This window comes from Pangasianodon hypophthalmus, chromosome 2, assembly GCF_027358585.1.
Source record: "Pangasianodon hypophthalmus isolate fPanHyp1 chromosome 2, fPanHyp1.pri, whole genome shotgun sequence".
In the NCBI taxonomy this organism is placed as follows: domain Eukaryota; kingdom Metazoa; phylum Chordata; class Actinopteri; order Siluriformes; family Pangasiidae; genus Pangasianodon; species Pangasianodon hypophthalmus.
In genome coordinates, this window is record NC_069711.1 from 27801278 (window position 1) to 27827045 (window position 25768).

General features: G+C 38.6%; 1 protein-coding gene across 1 annotated transcript; it reads left to right on the forward strand.

Moving 5' to 3' along the window:
* Nucleotides 1–996: 996 nt before the first annotated feature.
* Nucleotides 997–20618, forward strand: kcnj3b (potassium inwardly rectifying channel subfamily J member 3b). The gene is made up of 3 exons (XM_026933054.3): nt 997–2206; nt 5571–5787; nt 17342–20618. Exons 1-3 carry the CDS (start codon nt 1538–1540, stop codon nt 18055–18057), a joined length of 1602 nt encoding a protein of 533 aa, XP_026788855.1. The 5' UTR covers nt 997–1537; the 3' UTR covers nt 18058–20618.
* The last annotated feature ends 5150 nt before the right edge of the window (nt 20619–25768 follow it).

Consider the following 25768-nt stretch of genomic DNA (forward strand, 5'->3'; position numbering starts at 1 on the left):
ATTAAGTGGCAGAGACTTTCAGCTGAATATCAAAATTACTACTATTAATAATAATAAGAAGAAGAAGAAGAAGAAGAATAGTAGCAGTAGTAGTAATTTACTTCTAGTAATACTACTACTACTACTACTACTACTACTACTAATAATAATAATAATAATAATAATAGTAGTAGTAGTAGTAATTTTGATATTGAGCTGAAACTCTCTTGCCACTAAATTTGTGCCAAAGTCTGAGATGAGTTACACTGCAAAAATGCATTTTAAATGTTGTTAATAATAATAATAAACATTTTAACTAAGTTAAAATAGGGAAGAATAACATCACAGAGAACATACACCTCCTTCCTCCCTCCATCTTTCCGTTCCCAGAAGTTTCTTTCATGTGCTGAATCTGCGCAGGGAGGGAGTTGGAGAACAGGAGGCGCGCAATGCGCAGGATCCGTTAAGTGTTTAACAGCGGGCATCACGACTCACTTGGCGGATTCGGTTCTTTTGAACAAACCCGCTTAAATGATTCAATGTAGGCGAGTTTTGATTCGTCTGATTCACTGCTCAGAGAGATGCCCACAAGTGTTACAGGCTAACATTTCCACCTTTATAGTAACTAGTAGTCATGGATTCACACTGTCACTTTTCCTTTTATGGTCACCATATGGTTTTAATGGCTAACAAAGAAAATCGATTTGTGTCATTACAGTAGCTCAGGGAAGCAAGAGAGTCACAGAGGGTAAGTGAATCCCAGGGCCTCTGGATAGTGCCAGGAAAAAACATTCTGCATTTTAAAGAGATGGGGATCAGAGACTCCATTTCCAGGGTCCAGAAAATGTTGGCCATGCATTTCAAAGTTAATTTCAACTGTTAATAAATAATGCATACCTACATGTAAAACCACATGTCAAGCACAACTTGTGACTCGTTCGGGAATCGTGCTTAGGAATCGATTCTCTAGACTCGCTTTACAAGAGTCATTAAAAAAAGAACCGATTCTTTCTCCAGTCACACTTCGCTCTACTTGACAGTAGGGAGAACGCGGTGGATCAGAGGAGGTGGAAGTGGAAGTGGATCGCGCCGGTGCTCTCACGGTGGCACGGGAAAGTTGGAGCGGGCGTTTCTGAGCGTTCAGATTCGGGTGTCTTTTCTGGATACTGATGCGCCTGCAGCGCGTAACTGATCCGAGGGCGCAGTTTCTTCGTGCGTGTGGGTTTGTTTTTTTCAAGCTGTTATCTAACTGGGTTTTGGAGATTTCGAGCTGAAAGTCAAAAGCAGATGTGAAACGCATCAGCCCGTCCCATGACACCGCGGAGGGAAAGTCCTGTGGCGCAGAGAGCTGAGGCGCTCGGACTCCCATCACTTCCAACACCCACACTTCACTCAAAAATCTCCTTCATTCGCAACTTTTTTTTAGTGTCGGCGTTAGACATGCGGGAAAGGGAGGCGTCTGCGGGAGAGCTCTGAAGAAACCCGAGATCGGAGACTGTGCGCAGGGAGAGACGCGACAACGCTCAGCCGGATCTGCGCTAACTTCATCGGCAGCACCATGTCAGCGTTGCGGAAGAAATTCGGGGACGATTTCCAGGTAGCGACGACGTCCTCGAGCGGCGGCGCTTTTAAGCAGGAGAAGAAGAAGAAGCGCCAGCGCTTCGTGGACAAGAACGGCCGCTGCAACGTGCAGCACGGCAACCTGGGCGGCGAGACGAGCCGCTACCTGTCGGACCTCTTCACCACGCTGGTGGACCTCAAGTGGCGCTGGAACCTGTTCATCTTCGTGCTCACGTACACGGTAGCGTGGCTCTTCATGGCCTCCATGTGGTGGCTGATCGCCTTCGTGCGCGGTGACCTGGAGCGCGCGCGCGATGACAAGTACACGCCGTGCGTGGCCAACGTGCACAACTTTCCGTCCGCCTTCCTCTTCTTCATCGAGACCGAGGCCACCATCGGCTACGGCTACCGCTACATCACGGACAAGTGCCCCGAGGGCATCATCCTCTTCCTCTTCCAGTCCATCCTGGGCTCCATCGTCGACGCCTTCCTCATCGGCTGCATGTTCATCAAGATGTCGCAGCCGAAGAAGCGCGCCGAGACGCTCATGTTCAGCGAGCACGCGGCCATCTCGATGCGCGACGGCAAGCTCACGCTCATGTTCCGGGTGGGCAACCTGAGGAACAGCCACATGGTGTCCGCGCAAATCCGGTGCAAACTTCTCAAAGTGAGCATGTTTACTTTTAGAGCACTTCTCTACCACTTTAAGTTTACCTGATGAACATGTGAGACCTATATTCATAAACACCAGAGTTATATCTCGATGCTACTTTACGCGCAGGAACAGATGCACATACAGTATATAACAGCAATTCAGCTATTTGGTCACTTATTCTGCCATTTATCCCTTTATTCTGCCAGCTGTTTTCGGCATGTTTAAATAGATTCATTCGATTCACTAACAATGCACACAGTCCCAACACAGCTTTGCAGATTTATATTTAAGATCCCTGATGCAACCCTGAGGTGCAAGGAAAAACTCCCTGAGATAACATGAAGAAGAAGCCTTGACAGGAACCAGGCTCAAAAGGGAACCCATCCTCTTCTGGGTGTCAGCGGATAGTGCGATTATAAGTCATTACTCTTCCACAGTCGTATTCTATACAGTCAAACAGTACTAAGTGTATAGAAAAGATGTTCAGTGTGAGCATCATAGTCTTTATGATTACAGCAGCAGTTCATAGGTACAAATCTACAGTATTCAGAAGATTATACTCTGAAGACAGGGTGAGATTTAAAGTGGAATCTTCAGGGTATCCATGTGGGACCATGTAGAGCAGCAGAGAGTGATTCACAAGTACAGAAGCTCCAAGCAGAAGAAGTATCGTGATGAATCAGGGTGATCCAGAGGGCAAGATGAGGCACAGTAAAGGAAGAGAAATCCTACTTCTTCTGTTCACTTAAAACCGTAATAAATGAGGTTACTTTATCTATGAGTGCGTTCATAGATATGGTGGTTATTAGTGTGGTTGCCAGGATCTTTGTATAGGTTGCATAGGAATGACATAATCTATGCTCAAAAGCCATAAAACGATTATGTCACGATCACTACGTGCATGTGTGCTCAGTATAGAGTCCAACCTGAGGTCTGAAAGTACAAGCTGTTAGGTTTAAATAAATGATGACTGATTTGTGATTTGGTGCTAAGCAGAAGTGACATAGTGGGTCAAAAAGCAAGAATTAGCTGAGAAAATCATGGGGAAATTGTTGTGTTGGCAGAAGAAGGCTGTTCACAAATAGAGCTGGCTGCAGTCAGAGGCATGTGAGTGACATCCTGAAGAAACATAGAGAGAGTGGATCAGTGAAGGCCAAAAAAAATCCTGGGAGAAAAAGGAAGACAACTATAAGACAGGACAGCATTTTGGTCCGAGAGCAAGTCTGATAGGTGTAAAACTGCTCCTCAGATTAAAGCAGAGATGAGCCATGGGACATGAGACATGCAGATCTCAACATCTACCACCCAAAGAAGATAGTCTGCTCACAAGTCAAAATGGAAACCAAAGCTTACAGCTGAACACACATTGCCATGAAAAGATTCAGCCAGAGAACATAAAGACTGGTCATTGGACGAATGGGAGAAGGTGAGCTTTAGAGATGAGTCTGCTTTCTTCTCCATAGAAGTGATGGACGAGTCTATGTGAGAAGAATGCTAGGATAGAAGTTTAAGGAGACATGCATGCAGGTAACTGTTAAGCATTGTGGAGGTGGGATTAGGGTCTGGGGATGCATCACAGAAAAAATGATGTCAGTTTTTTTACAAAAGTATACAGTTATGCTTATATTCGACTCCCTGATCCCAACTGTCCAAAGTAATTCAATGTCTAGTGACCGGATATGCCAATAAGACAATGCAGGGTGCTTTTCAGCTTGTCCAGCAAAGCTATTGAGACAGTCACCTGACTTGAATTCTATTGAGAATTTGTGGGATTACAGTGGCAAATCTGTGGAGAAACTACATCTGTGGATAGTCTGCGGACAACAGTGCAGAGTGCAAGGGAAGCAGTTTTTTGATCATTTAAAAATCTTTATGAATATAGGTCAAGCCATGTATCTTAAGAAAGTGCATCTTTTTAGTTTGGCATGCAGGTTGTGTTATGTATTAGCCATGTTGGCAGCATGGTGGCACAGCAGGTAGCATTGTTGCCTTCCAGACCCAGGGTCCCTGGTTCACACCTAAGCTAGGGGTACAGTCTCTGCTGACTCTTCCATGTTCTCCTCATTTCCTTATGGGTTTCCTCTTGGTTCTCTGGCTTCCTCCCACCTCCAAAAAACACACCAGTAGGTGAATTGGCTATTGTAAATTGTGCCTAGCTATGAATGAGTGTGTGCATGGTGCACTGCAATGGCCTGACATCCCAGGATAGGTTCTGGATCCACGAAGACCCTGTCCAGGATGAAAGCAGTTATTGAACATGAATTAATAAATGAAAACAAGTAGTCATAGTAACAAAGCATTTGAGCAATTCTTTTTTAACTGCCAGAGTACATAATAATGATGCTGGAAGTCATTTTCATGATACATGATAGCCTAAGTATCACAATCTTTAGCCTTTTTTTCTGAGTTTGCTCAGAAGTTGGACCAAGACACTGTAACAGCAAAGCAGTGCATTTAACGTGCCTGTGGAAAAACAGAGATCAATTCTTGTCTAATTCCAGGGACAAAATGAGAAATTTACAAATTAAATAACTGAAACAAGATAAGTGAATAAGAGGCTGGCATCCAGTTGATTGTTTATGCAGATTTAATTTGAAGCTGGTTGTTGTTTTAATTGGTCTGAATCTTTCTTATGAAGAAAGATAAACTTCTAATGAATCATGAAATTTTCACGACTTCTATATGCATGGAACATTATCTTAGATAGCATAATGGGCATTTGTTAGAGCATTTATAACGCTGCCCAAATTCTTTAGATTAGTTTTGTTTAGTTTTGTTATTTTTTACATGTGTCTATACTTAAACATAGTTATAGATATTGTACAATTTGAAAACATAAATTAATGCTAGAAGTTAATATACAACACTGGAGATTTTGTTGTGTTATTTGAAGATACAGTTTACATTCAGTGCATCAGGTAACTAAAATGCCAGAACTGAGTTAAACTGGGTGTTAGAGCACACCAAGACGTGCAGGACCAGGATTGAGAAACACTGCATTAGAGTAAATAGTATGGAAATAAATTGGTGTGATGAATTGGTGTGAAACTCAATTATCAGCCAAGCAGTATGGTCAAGTTATTGTGATCCATCATAAAATCATCAGAGATCCTCTCATCCACCCTATTACTCTGTTGGTTTATGTCTCCAGTTGTCACTCTGTCTTTTTCTCCTTCTCGCTCCAGAATCATAATTGGATGTGGATTTTATTGCATTATTAAGAATATGTTTTGAATGGAGCATAGATGAAACAGTAAGCCGTCATTTTAGCCATGCATCAGTGATGACGTCTGGTGAACCTCCTCAGTAGTGCTTTGTACCTTTTGAAATGCTATTTTCGAAATGAATAGTGTAGTAAGACTGTCTCTGTCTGTAGTCTCGACAGACTCCTGAGGGTGAATTCCTGCCTCTGGACCAGCTGGAGTTGGATGTTGGCTTCAGTACAGGAGCCGATCAGCTCTTTCTTGTGTCGCCTCTCACTATCTGCCATGTGATAGACTCAAAGAGCCCGTTCTATGACCTTTCTCTGCGGTCTATGCAGACTGAGCAGTTTGAGATTGTGGTGATCCTGGAAGGCATTGTGGAGACCACAGGTAAGACTCACTCCACAATACACATGAAAAACACACCTATGACTACTAGCTGCTTTGATCTGGTTTATCTGAACATTTTACAGAAACCCCATTTTGCTTGGGGTTTGACTTTTGTGGTCATGTAGGGACCAATACTGTTGTCACTTACACTTGTCCAGTGTTTTGTTTTGGTTTTTGTTTTTTGATGAGAAATTGTAGTAGCTATATAGAACTAGCTAATTAGTTAAACATAAATTTCCCAATCAGTGTGAAAATTGGTTTTATTTACATGCTAGGCTTCATACTAGCATTGACAGATTAGCAAAGCAAGCTGAATGTATAAGCTGCATACACTGACCAGAAGCACAAATGATCTCTGCTACTTCCTTCCAGGCTTTATTTTTCTTCGTAATTTTATATGATGGTATAAATTGAAACCATGGTTATGGTTAAGTTTTTCTTCCAGTAAAATGGAACTAACTGCAGGTAGGTAGTAAAGTTGTGAGTGGAGGAACTGAAGAAATGTCGAAGCACACATGCTATAGGATTGGTCTAAGGAGTCAAGCGTTTGGATTTGTCGCTTCACTGTATCATACCTAATTTGCATGCAATTAAGAAAATCTCAGTTCAAATGTATGTCTTTTTGTCACTTTGTCACTTGCTACTGTTGCTCCGTGTCATGCACATACACAGAAAATGAATGGTCATCTGTCTCTTTGTCACTTAACATGCTTTTCAGCTACCGGTCAGAAACGTGCACAATAAAAGCCAGAAAAATTAAGTACAACCAAGCAGTTCCTTTGGCGCAAGTAGTCAGAATTGCTACAAAGTGTGGACATAAAGGTGTTAGTCTATACACGAATGATACATACTTATAAGAGATGAAGGCTAACTTGCAATAGAGTGCCGAATAAGACATCCAATCATAACAAGGGTTATTACTAGGTAATGGTATAGCGAAGAACAAGCCAGATGGACATGAGCATCCACATACACACACACACACTCTACCAAGCACTGTTGGTAAAGCTGAGTCTTCCAAAGCTTCTCAAACATGTGTCTTCAGGGATTCTGCAGAGAGAATGTAGATGTAGATGTTGCAGAGTTAGCCACAGGGTTATTTTTGTCCTCTGCACTATTGTTAAAAAAAGACAACAGTGTTTTATTTGTTGGGGAGTTTTGAGTGGGTGTACACTGTTTGAGTCAGTGGGTGTAGGTGGCTAATCGCTGAAGTACTAGACTGATTTGTTCATGCTGTAAAGGAGTTGAGAATGTTGTTAGTGTCGAGCAGAACACTAAAAAAAGAAGGAGAAAGCAAAAGGGAGAGAGCAACAGCCTCGTTACGTAAGATGTGTGAAACATAAAGGGAATCTTTATTTAGCACGCTGCATCTCAGTGGTCTAACACGGTGTAAGATCAGCAAACCTGTCAATCATAGGTAAGTTCACCTACACCTTTAGTGCCTCAGGCTTCAAATGCATCAAGTCATGAAAATACACCAGGCACGTAGCGCAGCAAGAAAAGTATATATATACAAAGCATGCTCAGCCATACCAAGAGCAATAAACACCTACACACCAACAAACACACACACTCACACAGTCTCAATGTTTCACTCAGTCTCCACACAGTGTACAGGAGTGTTACACTGACAGGTCTTCCACATGAACGGTGCATGTACAGCAGTGAGCAGTCTGAATATTCCACCCACAGAAAGTGAGCGGATTTGTGGGTAAAAACAGAATTATGTACAGTTAGTCAGCACTCTGTTCTCCCCATTGTGAATCAGTTTCCATAGCAACTAAATCTCCTCCTCCTTAAGTGGGCTCAGTACAGTAAAGTCGCACAGCCTGTTTGAGGTACAGAGAAGTATGTGAGAGGAACACTGATCTGTGTTTTTTTCCTACGTGTGTATTACATAAACTCATAAACTAGAGATGGTACAGTTTAACAAAAATTAAGTTTTAATGATTGTACAGCTCAGTATCACACTTTTCACTGTCATGGTATAGATTTGTATTTGGAAAGTTAAATAACAACAACACAAATATGACATTGATTACGACAAATATTTTATATATATATATATATATATATATATATATATATATATATATATATATATATATATATATATATATATGACTAAAACATATCCATAACAACATGTCCCATAACAACATGTCCTTGAGTGATTTATAATATTCCACACAAATTTGCCAGCAGTCACACATTTTTATTATTTTACATTTTAAACAATTATTTATTCTTATAAGACGTATATGTATAGTTACATTTAATGTCCACGAAATGAATTAGTTCCTCCCATCACTTACATTATAGCAGCTATAAACAGTCGTTCCCTCACCAGTCTCCAGTTTCCTCTTTCCTTCTCTAAGTTAATAAGATGTATCTCGCTGGAAAACATAAAGGAACAGCTAGACATCTGACTGACCAATATTCTCCTTACAGAAATCTTTACCATAGCAACCTGACAACAACATACAGTGGATATAAAAAGTCTACACACCCCTGTTAAAATGGCAGGTTTTTGTGATGTAAAAAAATGAAACCAAGATAAATTATGTCAGAACTTTTTCCACCCTCAGTGTGAAATTACAACTTATAAAAATTAAGTGAAAAACAGTCAGAAACATTTTAGGGAAAAATAGGAAAAATAAGAAACTTACAATAACTTGGTTGCTAAGTGTGCACACCCGTAAACTAATACAGTTGAAGCTCCTTTTGATTATATTACAGCACTCAGACTTTTTGGCTAAGAGTCTATCAGTGTGGCACATCTTAATTGGCAATATTTTTTCACTCTTTCTTGCAAAAAAAACATGATGCTGCCACCACCATGCTTCACCATGGGTATGGTGTTCTTTTGTTGATGTGCTTTTTTTTTGCACCAAACATACCTTTTGGTATTATGAAATTATTATACCTTTTGGAATTGGTCTCATCAGACAATAACACATTTTGCCACATGGTTTGTGGTGATTTAGTTGGGCTTGGATGTTTTTTGTGAGAAAGGGCTTCCATCTAGCCATCTTACCCCATAGCCCAGACATGTGAAGAATATGAGATTGTTGTCACATGCAGAGAGTAATCAGTACTTGTCAGATATTCCTGCAGCTCCTTTAATGTTGCTATGGTCTATTGGCAGCCTCCCTGTTAAGTTTTTTCTTGTCCTTTTGTAAATTTTGGAGGGACCTCCTGCTCTTGGTAATGTCACTGTGGTGCTCCATTTTCTCCACTTGTTAACGATGGCCTTCATGGTGTTCCATGGTCCATCTAATGTTTATGAAATTTTCTGTACCTCTCTCCTAATCGATACCTTTCAACAATGAGACCCCGTACAGGCTTTGTAAGCTGTTTGCAGAGCATGGCTTCAGAAGTCAGATGAAACCAAGAAGATGTGAAGAAAACCCTACAGAAACAGCTGATCTTTATTTGGGGTTGAGAATAATTTCATTGATGACAGCTGTATAATAATTACTTCTGAATATGAGATTGAATGTGATTGGTTCATTCTGAACACAGCCACATCCCCAATTATAAAAGGGTGTGCACACTTATGCAACCAGGTTATTGTAAGTTTTTTATTTTTCCTATTTTTCTGTAAAATGTTTCTGATTGATTTTCACTTAATTTTTATAAGTCGTAATTTCACATTCAGATTTCACAAACCAGATTTATCTTGGTTTCATTTTTTACATCACAAAAACCTGCGATTTTAACAGGGGTGTGTAGACTTTTTATATCCACTGTATATTTCTGTTCACTAAGTAACCTTTTTTTTTTTTAAATCTCTTTATTGTTAGGCTTTATGTGTAGTGTCCACCATAAAAGTTGAATTAGTTGTTACTAATAACGTATTAGAACAACTGGATTAAATATAATCAGTACTTCGCCTTGCAGCCGGCACTATTGTCAGAGCTGCTGTTATAGAAAATTAATCAACACCTTCTGCCCAATCAGAATCGAGAACCCGATTCTAGCATTGTGATATCATTTAAATAAGCATATTCTAAATCATGGTTTCTCAAAATGTTTTAAAGCCACAGACACAGTACAGATTTATTTTTATTAAGCTAAATAAAGCTTTTCAAATATTAGTCTCATTTTTTAAATGTGTATAATAATATTTTGGCTATTTTTTGGAGCCATACATTTTTTTATTCCTGAACCTTCCACCAACATGACACATTAGTTCTGTTGATTATTCACAGACCGACTTGTTTTTGAGTTTTTAAGGTTTGGATTAAATCCATTCAGCTGACGTGACCAGTCAAACCTGCAAATAGCAAAAAGAACACTGCAAGTAACTAAAAGAATACAGTCGCCAGCCACTTTATTAGGAACACCTGAACACTCATGCAATTATCCAGTCCACCAATCATGTGTCAGCAACACAATACATAAAATTGTGCAAACGCAGGTCAAGAGCTTCATTTAATGTTCATATCAAACATCAAAATGGAGAAAAAATCATCATCTCAGTGACCTTGGCACAGTTGTAGGTGCCTGAGAGGCTGGTTTGGGTATTTTAGAAATGGCTGATCTCTTAGGATATTCCACACACAACAGTCTCTAGAGTTTACACAAAATGCAGTGGCAGTTCTGAGGGCAGATACGACTTGTTGTTGAGGTCAGAGGAGAATGGCCATACTGGTTTGAGCTGACAAGAAGGATACGGTAACTCAAATAACCACTCTTTACAATCATGGTGGACAGAAAAACATCTCAGAATGCACAACACATCGAACCTTGAGGCTGGGCTACGACAGCAGAAGACCACATCGGGTTCCACTCCTGTCATCCTATCAGGTCTTGTTCAGCTTTTCTGCTCACCACAGTTGTAAAGTGGTTATTTGAGTTGTAAAGTGTGATCAGCTGCTGCTCACTGGATGTTTTTGTTTTTCACACCATTCTGTGTAAACTCTAGAGACTGTTGTGTGTGAAAATCCCAGGAAATCAGCAGCTTCTCAGACCAGCTCATCTGGCACCAACAGCCATGCCACTATCAAAGTCAGTCAGATCACATTTTTCCCCATTCTACTGCTTGATCTGAACATCACCTAAAGCTCTTGACCTCTATATGCATGATTTTATGTATTGTACAAGTGTATTTTCGCATTGCTAATGGTGGGAAGTGATTTATACAACTGTATCCAAATAACATAATCACGAACCCCCTAGCTATACTCAACAGATGCCACTGTGAGAGCTTCATGTCACCGATATATAAACGCAGGAAGAATTAAAGGAATACCCCAGAATTTTTTAACTCTAAGTCAGTCAGCAACTTTCCATTCTTTCAGGGAAATGTATTGAAATTCTTGTCCATGCTGCTCATAGGCTACAGATATAGTGGATATCAATTAGGTTGAAAATTGCTGGAAAATTTCTTTATTTTATTGGCTACAAACTGGGACTCATGCCTGCCTTCAGCCTCCAGTCTGAGACACTCTCATACTTCAGTGCATTCTCCAAAACTGCAAGAAACTCCTCTGTGGCTCCTCCAGAGCTGATGCCTATTATATTACAGCCAATATTTTGAAAACTGCCTGACTCAGAGGAGCACATGGCACAGATCATGCAGAGACTTATATTAGCATATTGGAGAGGAAGTTTAGACTAAGTACAGTACATAGTATGTGTTGAAGTCTCTGTCCTTCTGTGTTACTACTCGTGAATTCAACAGAGGGATGTTTATTGGCGTTTAGGTTACGATGCGTTGCACAATTAATGATAAATGATAATCGAATGGCTTTGTGCTACACTCCCTCGAGACTGTGGTAAATTGGAGAAACATGGCTATGTCTGGCTCCAAACCACTGAAGTCTCGCCCCCTGTGTCAGTGCGTGTGTTGGGAAAACTGAGTTCAGCTGGATGGTCGATTACAGCCGATAGCTAAGCATTGTGCCTTGTAAGTCAGCACACACACACACACACACACACACACACACACACACACACACACACACACACACACACACACACGGACAGATAGAGGAAGAGAAACAGACTATAGCAGAGCTGTATAGACGAATGGACACTGAATGGCCCATAAAATGAGAGAGCAATACACATAATGATGATCATAATTGCGGTAATGATTATAGGTAGATCTAGCTTTTTAAAAAGAGGCATAAAGTACCCAAAGAGAGCCTACCCACCTGCAGAGGGATCAGAGAGGGAGCAAAAGAGTGGCATGAGCACAACAGCAAAACAATGCAAGCGAGAAAAAAGCGAGTGATGGTGAAGCATAGCGAGAAAAAGATGACAGAAACAGGTCAGCAAGAGCACCTCTGCGCTAAGCGAACGGAGCGCTTAATGACGGTCACCATAGAAACACATTATCTCTGTTGGAAATATAAATTGCCCTCGTAACTGTCATCTGGAGAAGTGTAGTGATATGATGTTTTGGTTTGTTTGTTTTTAATCTGAACACGATGTAATATGCGCAACCGCTTCTCAAACAATCGCTGTAATGAAATTTCATTGTAATGGGTGAATATGGGGTGATTATGTAAGCACCGTTAGAGGAAAATAAGTCTGGAACCTCACTTGCCATGCACGCACGCACATACACACACACACGCACACACACACGGTCGCACTGTTTCGGTGAACATCAGAAAGCCTGTTTAATATTTCATGAGATGAATAATAATATTTCACACTCTTCTTGACTCAGAAATGGGGGTTTTACAATGGGCAAGCACGGACAGTAAACTTTCTCACCCGGTGTGGGTGAGAGACAGACAGTGTATCGGCTAGACTGGGTAATGGGTGCGTGTGTGTCTGATGGTTAGATCATGGTCTGAGCTAGTTTATGTAACCCGAAGATGTGTGTTCTCTGCAGAAGACAGCAGGATCCTCTGTCGTTTCCAACCTGAGCTTGCTTTCCAGTGTGGCAGGAGCAGCTGCAGACAGACTTGCTCCCCAAATGGCTTTAAGTGCCACTTAAAGCAGCTCAGAGCCCCATTCAGTGATCCCCAAACAATCCAAAACCCCTTTCTGCTCACTGCTTGTAACTCTGCCACATGATCAGAGAACCCTTCAGATGCACCCAAACCTTAACACACATCCAGGTGCTCTCACTTACTACTATTGTACGTTCAAAGTGATCTGGATGTCGTCTCATTACAAGAAGTATTTCCATGTCTGATTGTGTGGTGTTGATGGTGAACACTGAGTAAATTCTCCCATTCTACTGAAGATGGATAGGTATATTAACAGAAAATCTGGTTGTTCTTTCTTCCTCTGTTTTGGGCTTCATGTATAAAGGTTACCCCTCTGACTTATTCATTTTTGTGCTTTTTGTAAAATCTTCTCAAATCTCAGATCACATGATGCAGGCTGATACTACATCTACAAATGCTCACAGCAGATCTGTATCAGTGTATTAAGAGCAGGCATCTAGTTTCATGTTATTTGCCATGATGCCATATTTGTTTACTTATATAAACATATATATATATATATATATAAAGGTCAAATCAACATAAAGTGTGTTAGTAAGGTGTTGGGTCATCATGAGCTGCCAGAATAGCTTCAATGAGCCTTGGCACAGATTCTACAAATCTCTGGAACTGCACTGAAGGGATGAACACCATTCTTCCAAAAGATTTTCCCTCAATTAGTGTTTTGATGATGGTGGTCTTTCCCATAGGTGTTCAAGTAGGTTGAGATCTGGTGACTATTTTTACATTGTGTAAAAATTACATATATGCCATTATGTTCTGTTGATCTTTTAGGCTTCCTTTGGATTTCATATGGAGTGGAATAGGGCTGTTAAGGCATATTTGTATTATTCTGATTGAGCAGATAATGTAGTTTTTTGTGGTTTTTTTTTTTTTTTTTTTTAGAAAGTTTGTCAGAAAGGTTCTCTGGGCATCTGCTTGAGACTATAGGCCTGTAGGTGTTTGGGTGGTGAGGACTGTGATAGGGGCTGAAAACTTATCAATATCACACAGCATGACGTTCTGTTACTTTGCCGCACTACAACATGCACCATTAATATAGCAGAAGGAGAGGCAGAGCGAGAGGGTGTGCGTATTTGTAGTTTGTGTGTTGGTTGTCTAGAAAACTCATTTGTCAGTGCAGTTTTACTTCACTGAGTCATTTATTAAACAGCAGTCCTTACTCCCCTGTGGGACTCCTAATACCCTCCCATTAGATTTGTCCTAACACTGACTCTGTCTGGATGGCTGAGAACCTTCATGTACTCTCTGTAGATCCTCCATCGGCTGTCTGACCACAAGAACATGCAAATGTTGATGAAGGGACCAGACCACAGCTCTGAATATAGAGTTACATTAATGGTATTTTGGTGAAAAGAAATACCTTTTGCATAACTATACACCTCTTCTGCCCATTCTCAGTGTTATTTACTATCAGACAACAAACACCTTTATGTTTTTTTGATTAATTTTTGCATCATGTTTGATTAAGTACAGAATGTTCTGTTTCTGGATTTCTATGAAGAATCTTTTAATAGTCTTTGCTTTATGTGCTTTAATTAAGGTGACGCAGTGTGGCTGATCCACAGATCTAACGAATTTCCCTCTGACAAAGCTCTTGTTTTCATGCAACCAAATGGACTGTGAACAGACGTTCCCGTGGGTGTTGCTCAACAGTAAATGTTACTCCCATGTGCATGCATATATATGTGTTTGTGTGTCTGTGTCTCTGTGTGTGTATGTGTGTGTGTGTGTGCGCTTCTGTTTGTATAATAAGAGTACAATTTGTTCTTAGTAACAAAGAATGATACTATACTGAAGATTATTACTGACAAATGTTCTATGCAGTTCAATTCAATTCAGAAGATTTATAGCTCTAATGAGTAAGTCAGAGGCAATTAGTGGCAAGGAAAAAGTCCCTGAGACATCCTTGAGAAAACCTTGAGAGGAACCAGATTCAAAAGGAAATCCATCCTCCTCTGAGTGACACAGGATAGTGCGCAATGTTGGCATTTCCTTGGGGGCAGGTGGGACAGAGCTCTACTAAATACACTCACCATTCACTTTATTAGGAACAGCTGTTCACCTGCATATTCATGCAGTTATCTAATCAGCCAATTATGTGGCAGCAGTGCAATGCATAAAATCATGCAGATACAGCTCAAGAGCTATAGATAATGTTCACATAGAGTGATGTCTGTGACTTTAACTGTGGCGTGGTTGTTGGTGCTAGATGAGCTGGTTCGAGTATTTCAGATACTGCTGATCTCCTGGAATTTCACACACAACAATGTCGAGAGTTTACTCAGAATGGTGTGAAAAACAAAAAACATTGAGTGAGCAACAGTTCTGTGGGTGGAAATGCCTTATTGATAAGAGAGGTCACAGGCAGATGGCCAGATTGGTTCAAGCTCCCAGGAAGGACTCGGTGTAACTCAAATAATCACTCTTTACAACCGTGGTGAGCAGAAAAGCATCTCAGCATGCACAAAACATCGAACCTTGAGGTGGATGGGCTACAACAGCAGAAGACCACATCGAGTTGCACTCCTGTCAGCCCAGAACAAGAATCTGAGGCTATCACGGGCACAGGCTCACCGAAACTGGACAGTTGAAGAAGCTCACCACGGTTGTAAAGAGTGCTTAATTGAGGTACTATATCCTTCCTAGCAGCTTGAACCAATCTGGCCATTTTCCTCTGCTCTCTCTTATCAACAAGGCATTTCCACCTACAGAACTGTCGCTCAGTGTTTTCCGTTTTTGCACCATTCTGTGTAAACGCTAGAGACTCTCTAGAGTTGTGTGTGAAAATCCCAGGAGATCAGCAGTTTAGGAAATACTGAAACAAGCCCATCTGGTACCAATAACTATGCCACGATCAAAGTCACAGAGATCACACTTTTTCTTCATTATGATGTTTGATGTGGACATTACTTGAAGCGCTTGACCTGTATCTGCATGTTTTTTTTTTTCTTTTTTTTTGCATTGTACTGCTGCCACATGATTGGCTGATTAGATAACTGCATGAATGTGCAGGTGAACAGCTGTTCCTAATAAAGTGGACGGTGAGTGTATATAAGCCGTTCAGCAAATGTTAATCTTAATAAAATCCTCATTCAAAACTTCATAGATTTTAAATCGTGTTGAAATACTAATTGCCTATTTTGAGTGACCAATAATTTTTAATTGTGCTGTTTGACAGATTTAAGCCAATGTTCAATTGATTTGGTCACATTTTTAGATGTTGTGTTATTTATTATGATATAGTTATCTTTAAACCTAGTGGTCAAAAATGGGACGTTCAAATAGCACTAATAGAGTCCCGTTGGGCCAGGAAATACACTGCCGCATGCTTACTCTCTATGAACGTTTTCAATGGAGGAAGAGCAGCAGACACGACAGTTAATTACAGGCTTACCAGGGTTACAGTTTCTACACCAAATTGAGCTAGTTTAAAAATACTCTGTTGCTGCAAAGATCTTTTTTTAGAACAAATACAGAATAGAATAGAATTACATTCAAACAAAGGCAAAGTGTAAGTTCAGACAGTGTGTCTGCTATGTACAGAACCATTTCTATTGTAAGATACAGTATATTGCAAAGATTGGGTGAGGGAAAGGGGAGTTATGGAGCGGATCATTTTCATACATCAGAAATGCACGAAGACCACAGTGACCTTGTTTCCCACTGAAAGGGTGAGAAATAGAGGAAAAATGTGTCTCCCTTTTCCAATGCCTGAACTTTTCTGGATATTTTAAGGTCTTTTGTGCGGGTTTTGAGATTTAGTTGGGCTAGAAATTTTGCTGCAAACTGGCAACCCTGGTTCATGAAACCGCTTAAAACAAGATGCTAGACTACATCCTGGATGACTGTATGTTGTCAACCCCAACCATCTATTATGTGGTCTCTCTAACAATTCACTAGATATTAGCCTATAGCATAAGGGTCCCTAGAGGACTAGTGGATTAGGCCACAGCGCACTCGCTGCTGTGGCCCAGGTTCAATTCCCGGCTAGGGAGTCAACCCCCGGCCAGTGGGGTTGCATGCAGCAGTATGCTCTTATTGCCGGACCCAACCCCGGATAAAAATTGGGGAAGGTTGCATCAGGAAGGGCATCCAGCGTAAAAACTGTGCCAAATCAAATATGCGGACCAATGATCCGCGGTGGTGACCCCTATCAGGAGCAGCCAAAAGAGGAACAACATTAGCCCGTAGCATAAGTCAAGTGTGATAGAGAAGCAACTTATTTATTTTTTAAGCCATATCGTTATTAATGTCACCTGCCCCACCAAAATCTTTGGTCATTAGCCACTGCTGATAGTAGGTTTATAAATCATTATGGTATACAGGCGTAGAAGAGCAGAGACAAACAGTACTAAGTGTGTTGTGCAGTTTATTTGTTCATTTTATACGTGCAAGCTGTGGTTTAGGAAATAAATCACCTAAATTACGAGGAGAATATTTGTACTTGAGAAGTTTTGACATTTATAATTACACGCTGGCAAACTTTTAATTAAAAGTCTAAACTTGTCTTTACTGGGGCTCAATGCTGTGTCACTCCATTACTTTTGTTTATATGCATGTTTGTTGGTTTGTGTCAGGCATGACCTGCCAGGCAAGGACATCATACACAGAGGACGAGGTCCTCTGGGGTCACCGCTTTTTCCCAGTCATCTCTCTCGAGGAGGGCTTCTTCAAGGTGGACTACTCGCAGTTCCATGGTACGTTTGAGGTGCCTACGCCTCCACACAGCGTCAAAGAGCAGGAGGAAAGCTTGCTGCTGTCCTCGCCACTCACCGCCCCCTCACTCTGCCACAGCACAGGAGGCCTGACCGAAGGCAGCAGCACCGTGGACGGTCTGGAAGCCCTTCACAGCGATACAGAGACCGGCTCGATTAACATGGCCGCCCCGTTGGCCAGCACCAAGCTTCCAGCTAAGTTGCAGAAGCTTACAGGAAGGGACGGCATGCCACGCAAGTTGATGCGCATGAGTTCTGAGATCACGTACAACCTGGGCGAGCTGCCTGTCAAGCTTCAGCGAATCAGCTCGGCCCCCGGTGTAGCCGAGGACAGGCTGCCACCAATCAGCTCACTGCTCAGCCCGGTAGAGGACAAGCTGCCTTCCAAGCTAGGTCTGATAGGGGGCGGAGTTGACCCTATAAGCCAATCAGTGACGGACCTGCCACCGAAGCTGCAGCGACTGGCTGGAGGGATTGGAGGAGTTGGGGTCGGAATTGGAGGACGAATGGACGGACATCTGCCTCCCAAACTGCGAAAGATGAACTCGGAGAGATTCACGGGGTTAAGTCTGAAATGAACACAACTCGCTTTCAGTACTTCATTTACCTCCTTTGTAAACTGGACAATAATGTTATACATGGAACAATTTATATATGAATATAACTTTGACCTAATATTGCTTAACACAATCTGGCATGTTTATTTTTCACAAAGAGCATGAAAAAAGACACATATCCAACACATTATTCATAAACATAAGAAACATTATTAGCCTCATAGTCCACGGCTTTTAAATTATTCACTATTCTTATCCAATGTTTAATATTATGTTTATGACGTTTCACAGCATAAATATTCAAATGTTCTTGATGGTCTCTATTCCTCAATTTATGGTAAGAAATCCAAGAAGTCAGTGACTCCTTGTATGCCTGATTTAGCCGTCGCTCTTTACGTCCAGTCCGACGTTCTCCATCTATTGCACAATAACACAGGTTATTATGTAACATCAACAGATCACTTCCAAGAAATGAATTCACTTCTGACATTTCAGTATCCAACAAATTGCCTCAGGCTCATGTTTATTCTATTGCATGTTCAATATCTATTCATAACCAAAAACATATGATCTCAAATTTAAGAATAAGCCTTAACTCGTATGATGTTTTGTTAAGGATTGTGTTTCTCTGTTTGATGTGTAACAGGGCACATTAATGTGTGATGTATTTACTCACCGTGATGGGCTGCTTTATTGGCTATGAGTCTAGAGCATAAAATTGTGTTTGTTTTTCACATATTTTTAAAAAAATATCTTCTAACCTTGTAATGGCATTGTTATGGTTTTGTGTTTGAAAGCTGAAGCAATAATCCTTCGGATTTTCGTGATACTTTTGACTGAACAATCTTGTACCTATGTTATGTTAATGTTTCAGTTTCAGTACGTTAAGAACTACTTCTGGCCAAAACTGAATGTGCCAAATTACGGAGTTTATAAACATTGGAATAAATGTGTTGCACAAATGTAAGTGTCTGAATGCAGATGGTGGATGATAGACAGCTTCCCAAATGATGGAGCTTTTACTTAAATATTGCTTGAAAGAATTTTTGGCCATTAATACCCTTTCATATTTCAAGTCAAAATGTCATACTTTGAATATGTCTTCTATTATGGAACTGCATGATGCACTTTTTAGGAGATGGAAAGATTTATCTTGTGTCTTTAACGACACTGATGAACTATGGAAGCATAATACCATAAATTACTCATTTAATCATTAATGACACCTTCTTTAAATGAATGCTTTTTAATGAGAATATCAGTCAGACATTGTTCATTGTGACTAGCTTACCAACATCATTACTGTATTTAATTTTATTCATAAAGCTGTTTATATTTTCACTGTGTCGCCTCTCTGTGTTAAAAAGCATGTGACTCAGAACATAGCTGAGTGTCAGGACTGCACTGTTATAATTAATAATAATTCATAACAACCTTGTTTACATTCAGTGACAGCTGCTCACAATATTGACTGGGACGGCTAAAAAAAATTCTACTACCTACACCTATCGATCAGCTCTGCATTAATATAAGGAAACCTAGAGCTGAATGTTGAAGCATAGGAACATATTCATTGAAAGACTTACAGTATATGCACCATTCGTGATTGCTATTTATTAAGTCAAGTGTTTCAAATACATCCGAATAGCAAGCGTGGTAAACAGAAACGCTCCGCTTGCCATTAGCCAGCTCTTTTGTTCAAGCCATATAAAACATGGTTCTGCAATTTGTCCCTTTGTGTAATTTCTACTTTGATTGAACAATGTTGGCTTAGTCTATTTACAACTAGTTTCTCCAAAGACATTTTAAAAAGATGTGATTGAGAAAGTAATGCATCTCATTCATATTTATTACACCCAATGTTTCAGTTCATGCCTTCTCAACTACAGCTACAGTCTGGGCTAGAAAGAAATCAGCCCCAGCCTCTACTATATACCGTTCTGTTTATTTGTACTTTTCACGGTTACACAAAGTTATAAATTTTTAACACAAAATTAAAACTTGTTAACAGCAAGTTAGATTATATAGATGTCAAAAAATTGAACATTATTTTACGTATTTTTTCCTTCAGAGTGGAAGAGCTTAGCCCTGTTAGCCCAATTATACCAGACAGCTCTGTTTACATGAATAATCCTTCATATTAAAGTATTTACCTACTGCTTAAGAGTCTTTTACAGAAATGTTCTTTCTTGTTTAATTAAGAAAAATATCATGCACTGTTATACTATTTTATTTTATTTTATGCCGTTTTTAATATGGAAATCAACATAAACTCAACAATAATCAACATTTTGGGAAATTTTTCTGTAATATCCTTCTAATTAGGGATTGGAATAAACATCTCATGTTCTGGACAGGAAATCTCATCTTGAAACAGAGATTTTTGGTTCTGAATGTAGAAATATATTGTGGTTTAATGTGTTTCCATTCTAGTTTGTGGGGTTTATATGTATTATAAAGGAAATATGCATATATATCATAATGGCACATAAATTGACATATCAAGAAACAAGCTTTTCAGGGATAAATGACATGATTGTGCTAAGTGGGCAGAGCTTAAGCATTCAATGTTGGGGTCACAAGTGAACAAAATCTGTGATATAAACATTTTTACCTACTACATAATGATTACTGATGAATACCGCTATTTAAGTAGCGAGGATTCACATAATGACTTTATGCTCCAGTTCGACTAATACCATAATTATCTCTATCAGTGTGTTATTATTATTATTAAGAAATTGAATAATCAAAGTGCAACTATCCATGTAAACCAATAGATAAGACATGTTTTTTAAGTTAATGAAATTATGCTTCAGTTTTTACATCTCTCTCCTAAAAACTGGATGCAGAACAGATGACAAGTGAATGAAAAATCTTTGTAAGGTGTTTTTGAGACGTGAAAATAAGTGCTTCAAAGTTCTTCTGCACTAAAATAATCTCATGGTGCGAATCCCCAGACTTATTAACACGTTACCTCTCCACAGGAGGCCAATATCCTGAACTTTATCTGCAGGGAGCTAATTATGAAAATGTCTCAGTGTGTCTGTGTGAGAGACAGATAAAGTTACAGAGGGAGAAAATGCAGTCAGCTCCAGAATTACTGGCACCCCCTGTAAAGACGGGTAGAAAAGGTTACAAAAATGTCTACGTTTAATTAGTTTAATCTCACACTGAACAGTTGAACAGTACATTTATAATAAGAAATAACCATTATTCAGTTATTGGCACTCCTGAACTCTGTTATTGGAACCCTCTGAAACAGGAAGTTTCAGAGTTCCTAAACACGCTGGTGAACTTAGAACCGTTAAATATAAATGAAATTATGCTTCAGTTACATTTGGTTTATAAGAATTCCTAGGCGTGCCAGTATTTGTGACATTTTATGAATTATTAAGAAAATACCTATTTTGATAAGGTTTTTTTTTTCATTGTCTTTCAATTAAAGGTTAGATTAAAAGTTATATTTCTCTCATTTACAGTGCAAGATTAAGCTAATTAAACACAAAGATATTTTTCATAACCATTTTTTGCCCATCTTTACAGAGGGTGCTAATAATTCTGGAACTGATGATCATCTTGTCACAAGCAGGGCTGGGCGATATGGAAAAAATATCATATCATGATTCTCAAAGGCATTTCTAGGATACACGATATGTATCATGATATATAGGTTTGAGAACAATTTCCCAGAAATATAGTACTGTTGCTTTAACAAAAAAATTATTTGAGAAAGGTTTGTAAAAATCTGTAAAAATTTTAACATTTCCAATTTTAAAGATAAGAAATAAATATTAATGTCATGTCAGCTCTTCCAGTTAGTTTTGTAATAATTTAAAAAATAATAATAATATGATATTACAATATCCATGATATCTCAAAAAAAGCATATTGTGACATAATTAATCACAATATCGATATTATGTCATCATATCGCCCAGCCCTAGTCACAAATATTAGTAATATTAATAATAATATTGTTGATGCACCTGAAAGTCAGACAGCACTATGATCTTTATTTCTCTGACCTGTTGAGGGAAAGTTGTCACACCTAATGAAACACTCTTTTCCCTACAGCATAATATCAACCATTTTGTACATCGTTTTACCAATTTAATACCGATTGACTTAATGACATGCCAACTTCGTTAATGTACTGTGAATGGGCAGTTAATGAGGTTTTAATGGAGCATTTTTGCTTTCAGATGAAGGTTAAATCACAGCCTTTATGAATTTACTTCGTACCATACAGAGCTGCAGACACTAAAGAAAGAGCTAAATCTCGGCTCATCTTGATAAACGGATTTTACAGACAGAAATTCTGCACTGACAGGTGCTGCCTTCTAGTTTCCTGCTGATTAGGAAAATGTTCCCAGATGTGAATGTTAATTACATGGAAAAGACTGAGTTGGCACAATTTGGTAACACTCAAGTCAAAATTCAGCAATTACTAATCACATGGCACAAATATAAACCCGGTAAATTGCTAAGGCAGTGATGATGGCAGTGTGGTTGCCATTTTAGAGCCTTCATTTAAAAGTTTTTGCAGTTTTGTAATCCACCATACGCAAAGGCATGTTTTTTTTAAGACACAGCTCATTAAGCTACAGATGCTTCCTAGGCATAATTAAGACTTAAAAAACAGACAGTGTGTGAATATTTGGTAAATTATTCATGACTACTTTAAAAGCATAACAGTCTGATTTAAAACCTGACTACGGCGTGTCTCTTAATCAGACATTTTATGGACATTTTATGATATGTTTCTGTTCAGATCTCAGCTGAAAGGCTATCTATTCATACATTATACATTGGCAAGGATTGTTCAGAATTTACATAGACAACTTTGACAACCTCAGACATAAACTGGACGAGACCTTTCATATATGAAATGCACAGTGAAAGAGATGAAATAAAAAGAAATGCATTGCAGCTCAAAATAACACATTCCCTCTGCTGGCCTTTGTGTTAAATGAGTACATTGTTTACATAGGATTAGGAAAACATGCGCTTCATGTTATCAAGACCTTTTATCTAATTGCTGTTGAAATTAATCAAATTCTTGCGGCACAGCTCTGCCTATTTCACTGCCTCAGTAAGCTGTGCTCTGGGCCTTATCTCTAATCAAATGGGAAAAGTGATTATTTTAAATGCCTGTTTTTTTGCAGGCAGAAAGTGGCTGAATACATGACTTAACGTAATTGGATTCTATCAAGGGTGAAGGTGCATTACAAACAACATATCAGACAATAATAACTGGCACATGACATCCTAGATTCATTTAATGTTTTTTTTTTTTTACAGATTAAAAAACTGTTTGACATTTTACTTAATGTCTATCACAGTCATAAAAAGTCCACATGTGTGGATTCACATGCTCTCTTCACTTACTAGCTCATTATTTCAAGCTTTTTAGACATGATTTTTATTTGATACATGATTTATTTTTTTTTTTGCATTGATTTCCTGAAAATACAGTACATCTCCTAAAATGTACTTCAATATTTTGTGCAGGGATTTTACACGGTTTAACGGAAAAGGTATTTTTACTTTCCTCTTATTACGTTCCACGGCCCAATCTTTATCTGGAAACCGGTTAGAATGATAATAACATTCTTCTCATATGATATCCTACTCTGCTTATAGGAAGCCTAGGGTATAAATAAAACCAAACACTGCATTTAACCAAAAACATATATGTGTGCTCATTTTTCAGTTTTTCAGAGCATTCTTCTGCTTTTCATAGCGATTTTTTGCTTGTAGAATCATAGGAAAAATACTTTCTACCGGGATTTTCCTGCTGCCTCATCTTCAAAAATCTATAGCAGCTATCAAACATCATATCTTCCTGTAACCAGGCATGAAGATCACAACAAATTCTGGACAGGAAATTGTTGGGAAATGTTTCGGTTTAGACTATACTTCTTTAAATTAGCCTGGAACAGAAAAATAATGCTATTAACCAGTTAAGCAATTTTTAAAATATGGTTTTCATGCTAGCAAGACATTACAGATGAATAGGATATTTTTTAAACAATAGATATCACAATCAATCTTTGCCAGTTGATTAATTCAACAATAATCAACATTTTGAGAAATGTCATTTTAAATAATGACAGGAATCAGAGGCAGAGGAATCTACAAACAGAGATTTTTGCTTCTGAATATAGAAAAAAGTGATATTGAGAAAAATGATATTAGAAATGCAATTCAGTTTAATGTGTTTCTGTTCTAGTTAGTGTGATTTATGAGGTATATAAAGGAAATTAACATGGACACCATAATGATACATAAATTGACAAGTATATCAAGAAATGCTTTTCAGGGATGCATTATTGATATATGATTTATGACGAAAAGTTTCAGATAATGTGGTGGTTTAAGAGAAGAGGTAATATACTATAGGAGCAATTTCTCCCAAATATGATTGAGGTGGTCAAAATTGTCTAATATTAAACCTTAACATGGTATTATCTGAGATGTTTCACTTTGTCTGATATAATCCTAATCATAACGATCTCCACACAGTTATAAGAAATTATAACTGTATAGTTATAATATATAATTATAACTATAATGATTTTTTTAAATCAATTTTATTCTTTGAGAAGAGATAAACAGTAAGCTTCTTATTAAATGTGACATTTCTTGTAAGTGGTGTTTCTCCAATATAACTATAAAGCATAGTTTTTGACTGCTTATAAATATTTTATTTCCGCATAGTTCTTTGTCTATATTTAAAAAATAATATATTAATACTTGGTACTTGCACCTTTCTTGAGTGAAACTCTATCAAAACAATATACAATACTGTAAAAATTAATAAAATAGCCTGATCTCCCACTTAAGGCATCTTTGATAACTATTATTTATGAATATTTAATTGTATTAAATATTAAATAAATATTTCATGTTTTTTGTCTGTTCCAAAATGTACTTTCCACCTTGTTATGTTTTACTTTTGATTTGAAAAAACTAACTCATTTTCATGATTTTCGTTTGTTTTATTTGTTTTATCATGCTTACATTTTCACCTCATATACTGTATGTTCCACTCTGTTATGAAAAATTAGATGGATTTTTTTAAAAATGTGTGAGATATAGCTATTTATAAATATGTTCAAGGTCAACCATTATTCTAACACAATGACTAATTTTGCTGATATCATAACTAATCATAACTCATCAGTTCAATCCTGTTAGGCCTGTGCTTCCGAACAGAATAAAATAAACACATAAGATGTAAATGTTCTTCTCACATCAGTAGTTGATTTTTAACAATCAAATATATACCACTATATGTGCAGATAATATATAAGGTTATACATGTTAAGTATGTGCATTTACAATAAATAAAATTCTTGAAAGAATTAGCACTTACTCATGGAAAGCTGAGTTCATTTATTATAAATGCTTCAAAATGAACTCTCTTGACATCAGCTGGGTGGACGGCAACAGTTCTGGTGTGGAGGAATAATTTAATTATAATTGCGTCTTTTTATGTTAGAGGTAATTAAAGGAGAGATTTCTCTTTTAAAGGACATTGCAAAGCACAGGTTCAGGTTATGCTGTGTATATATTAAATAAAAATGACCTACAGTGAGGGCACACTGTTAAACCTGGAATCTTCCCAGGTACAGACAGGTGCTAGATTAAGCTCTGGATGGCAGGATGGATGTGTGGGTGGCAGGGGAAGAGCATGCTGGGTAAGCAATGATCATCACCATAGAGA

Coding starts and splice junctions, on each gene's coding strand:
- kcnj3b (XM_026933054.3), top strand. CDS start 1,538: ATGTCAGCGTTGCGGAAGAAATTCGGGGACGATTTCCAGGTAGCGACG. Junction 2,207..5,570: donor TCCGGTGCAAACTTCTCAAA/GTGAGCATGTTT, acceptor CTCTGTCTGTAG/TCTCGACAGACTCCTGAGGG. Junction 5,788..17,341: donor AGGCATTGTGGAGACCACAG/GTAAGACTCACT, acceptor GGTTTGTGTCAG/GCATGACCTGCCAGGCAAGG.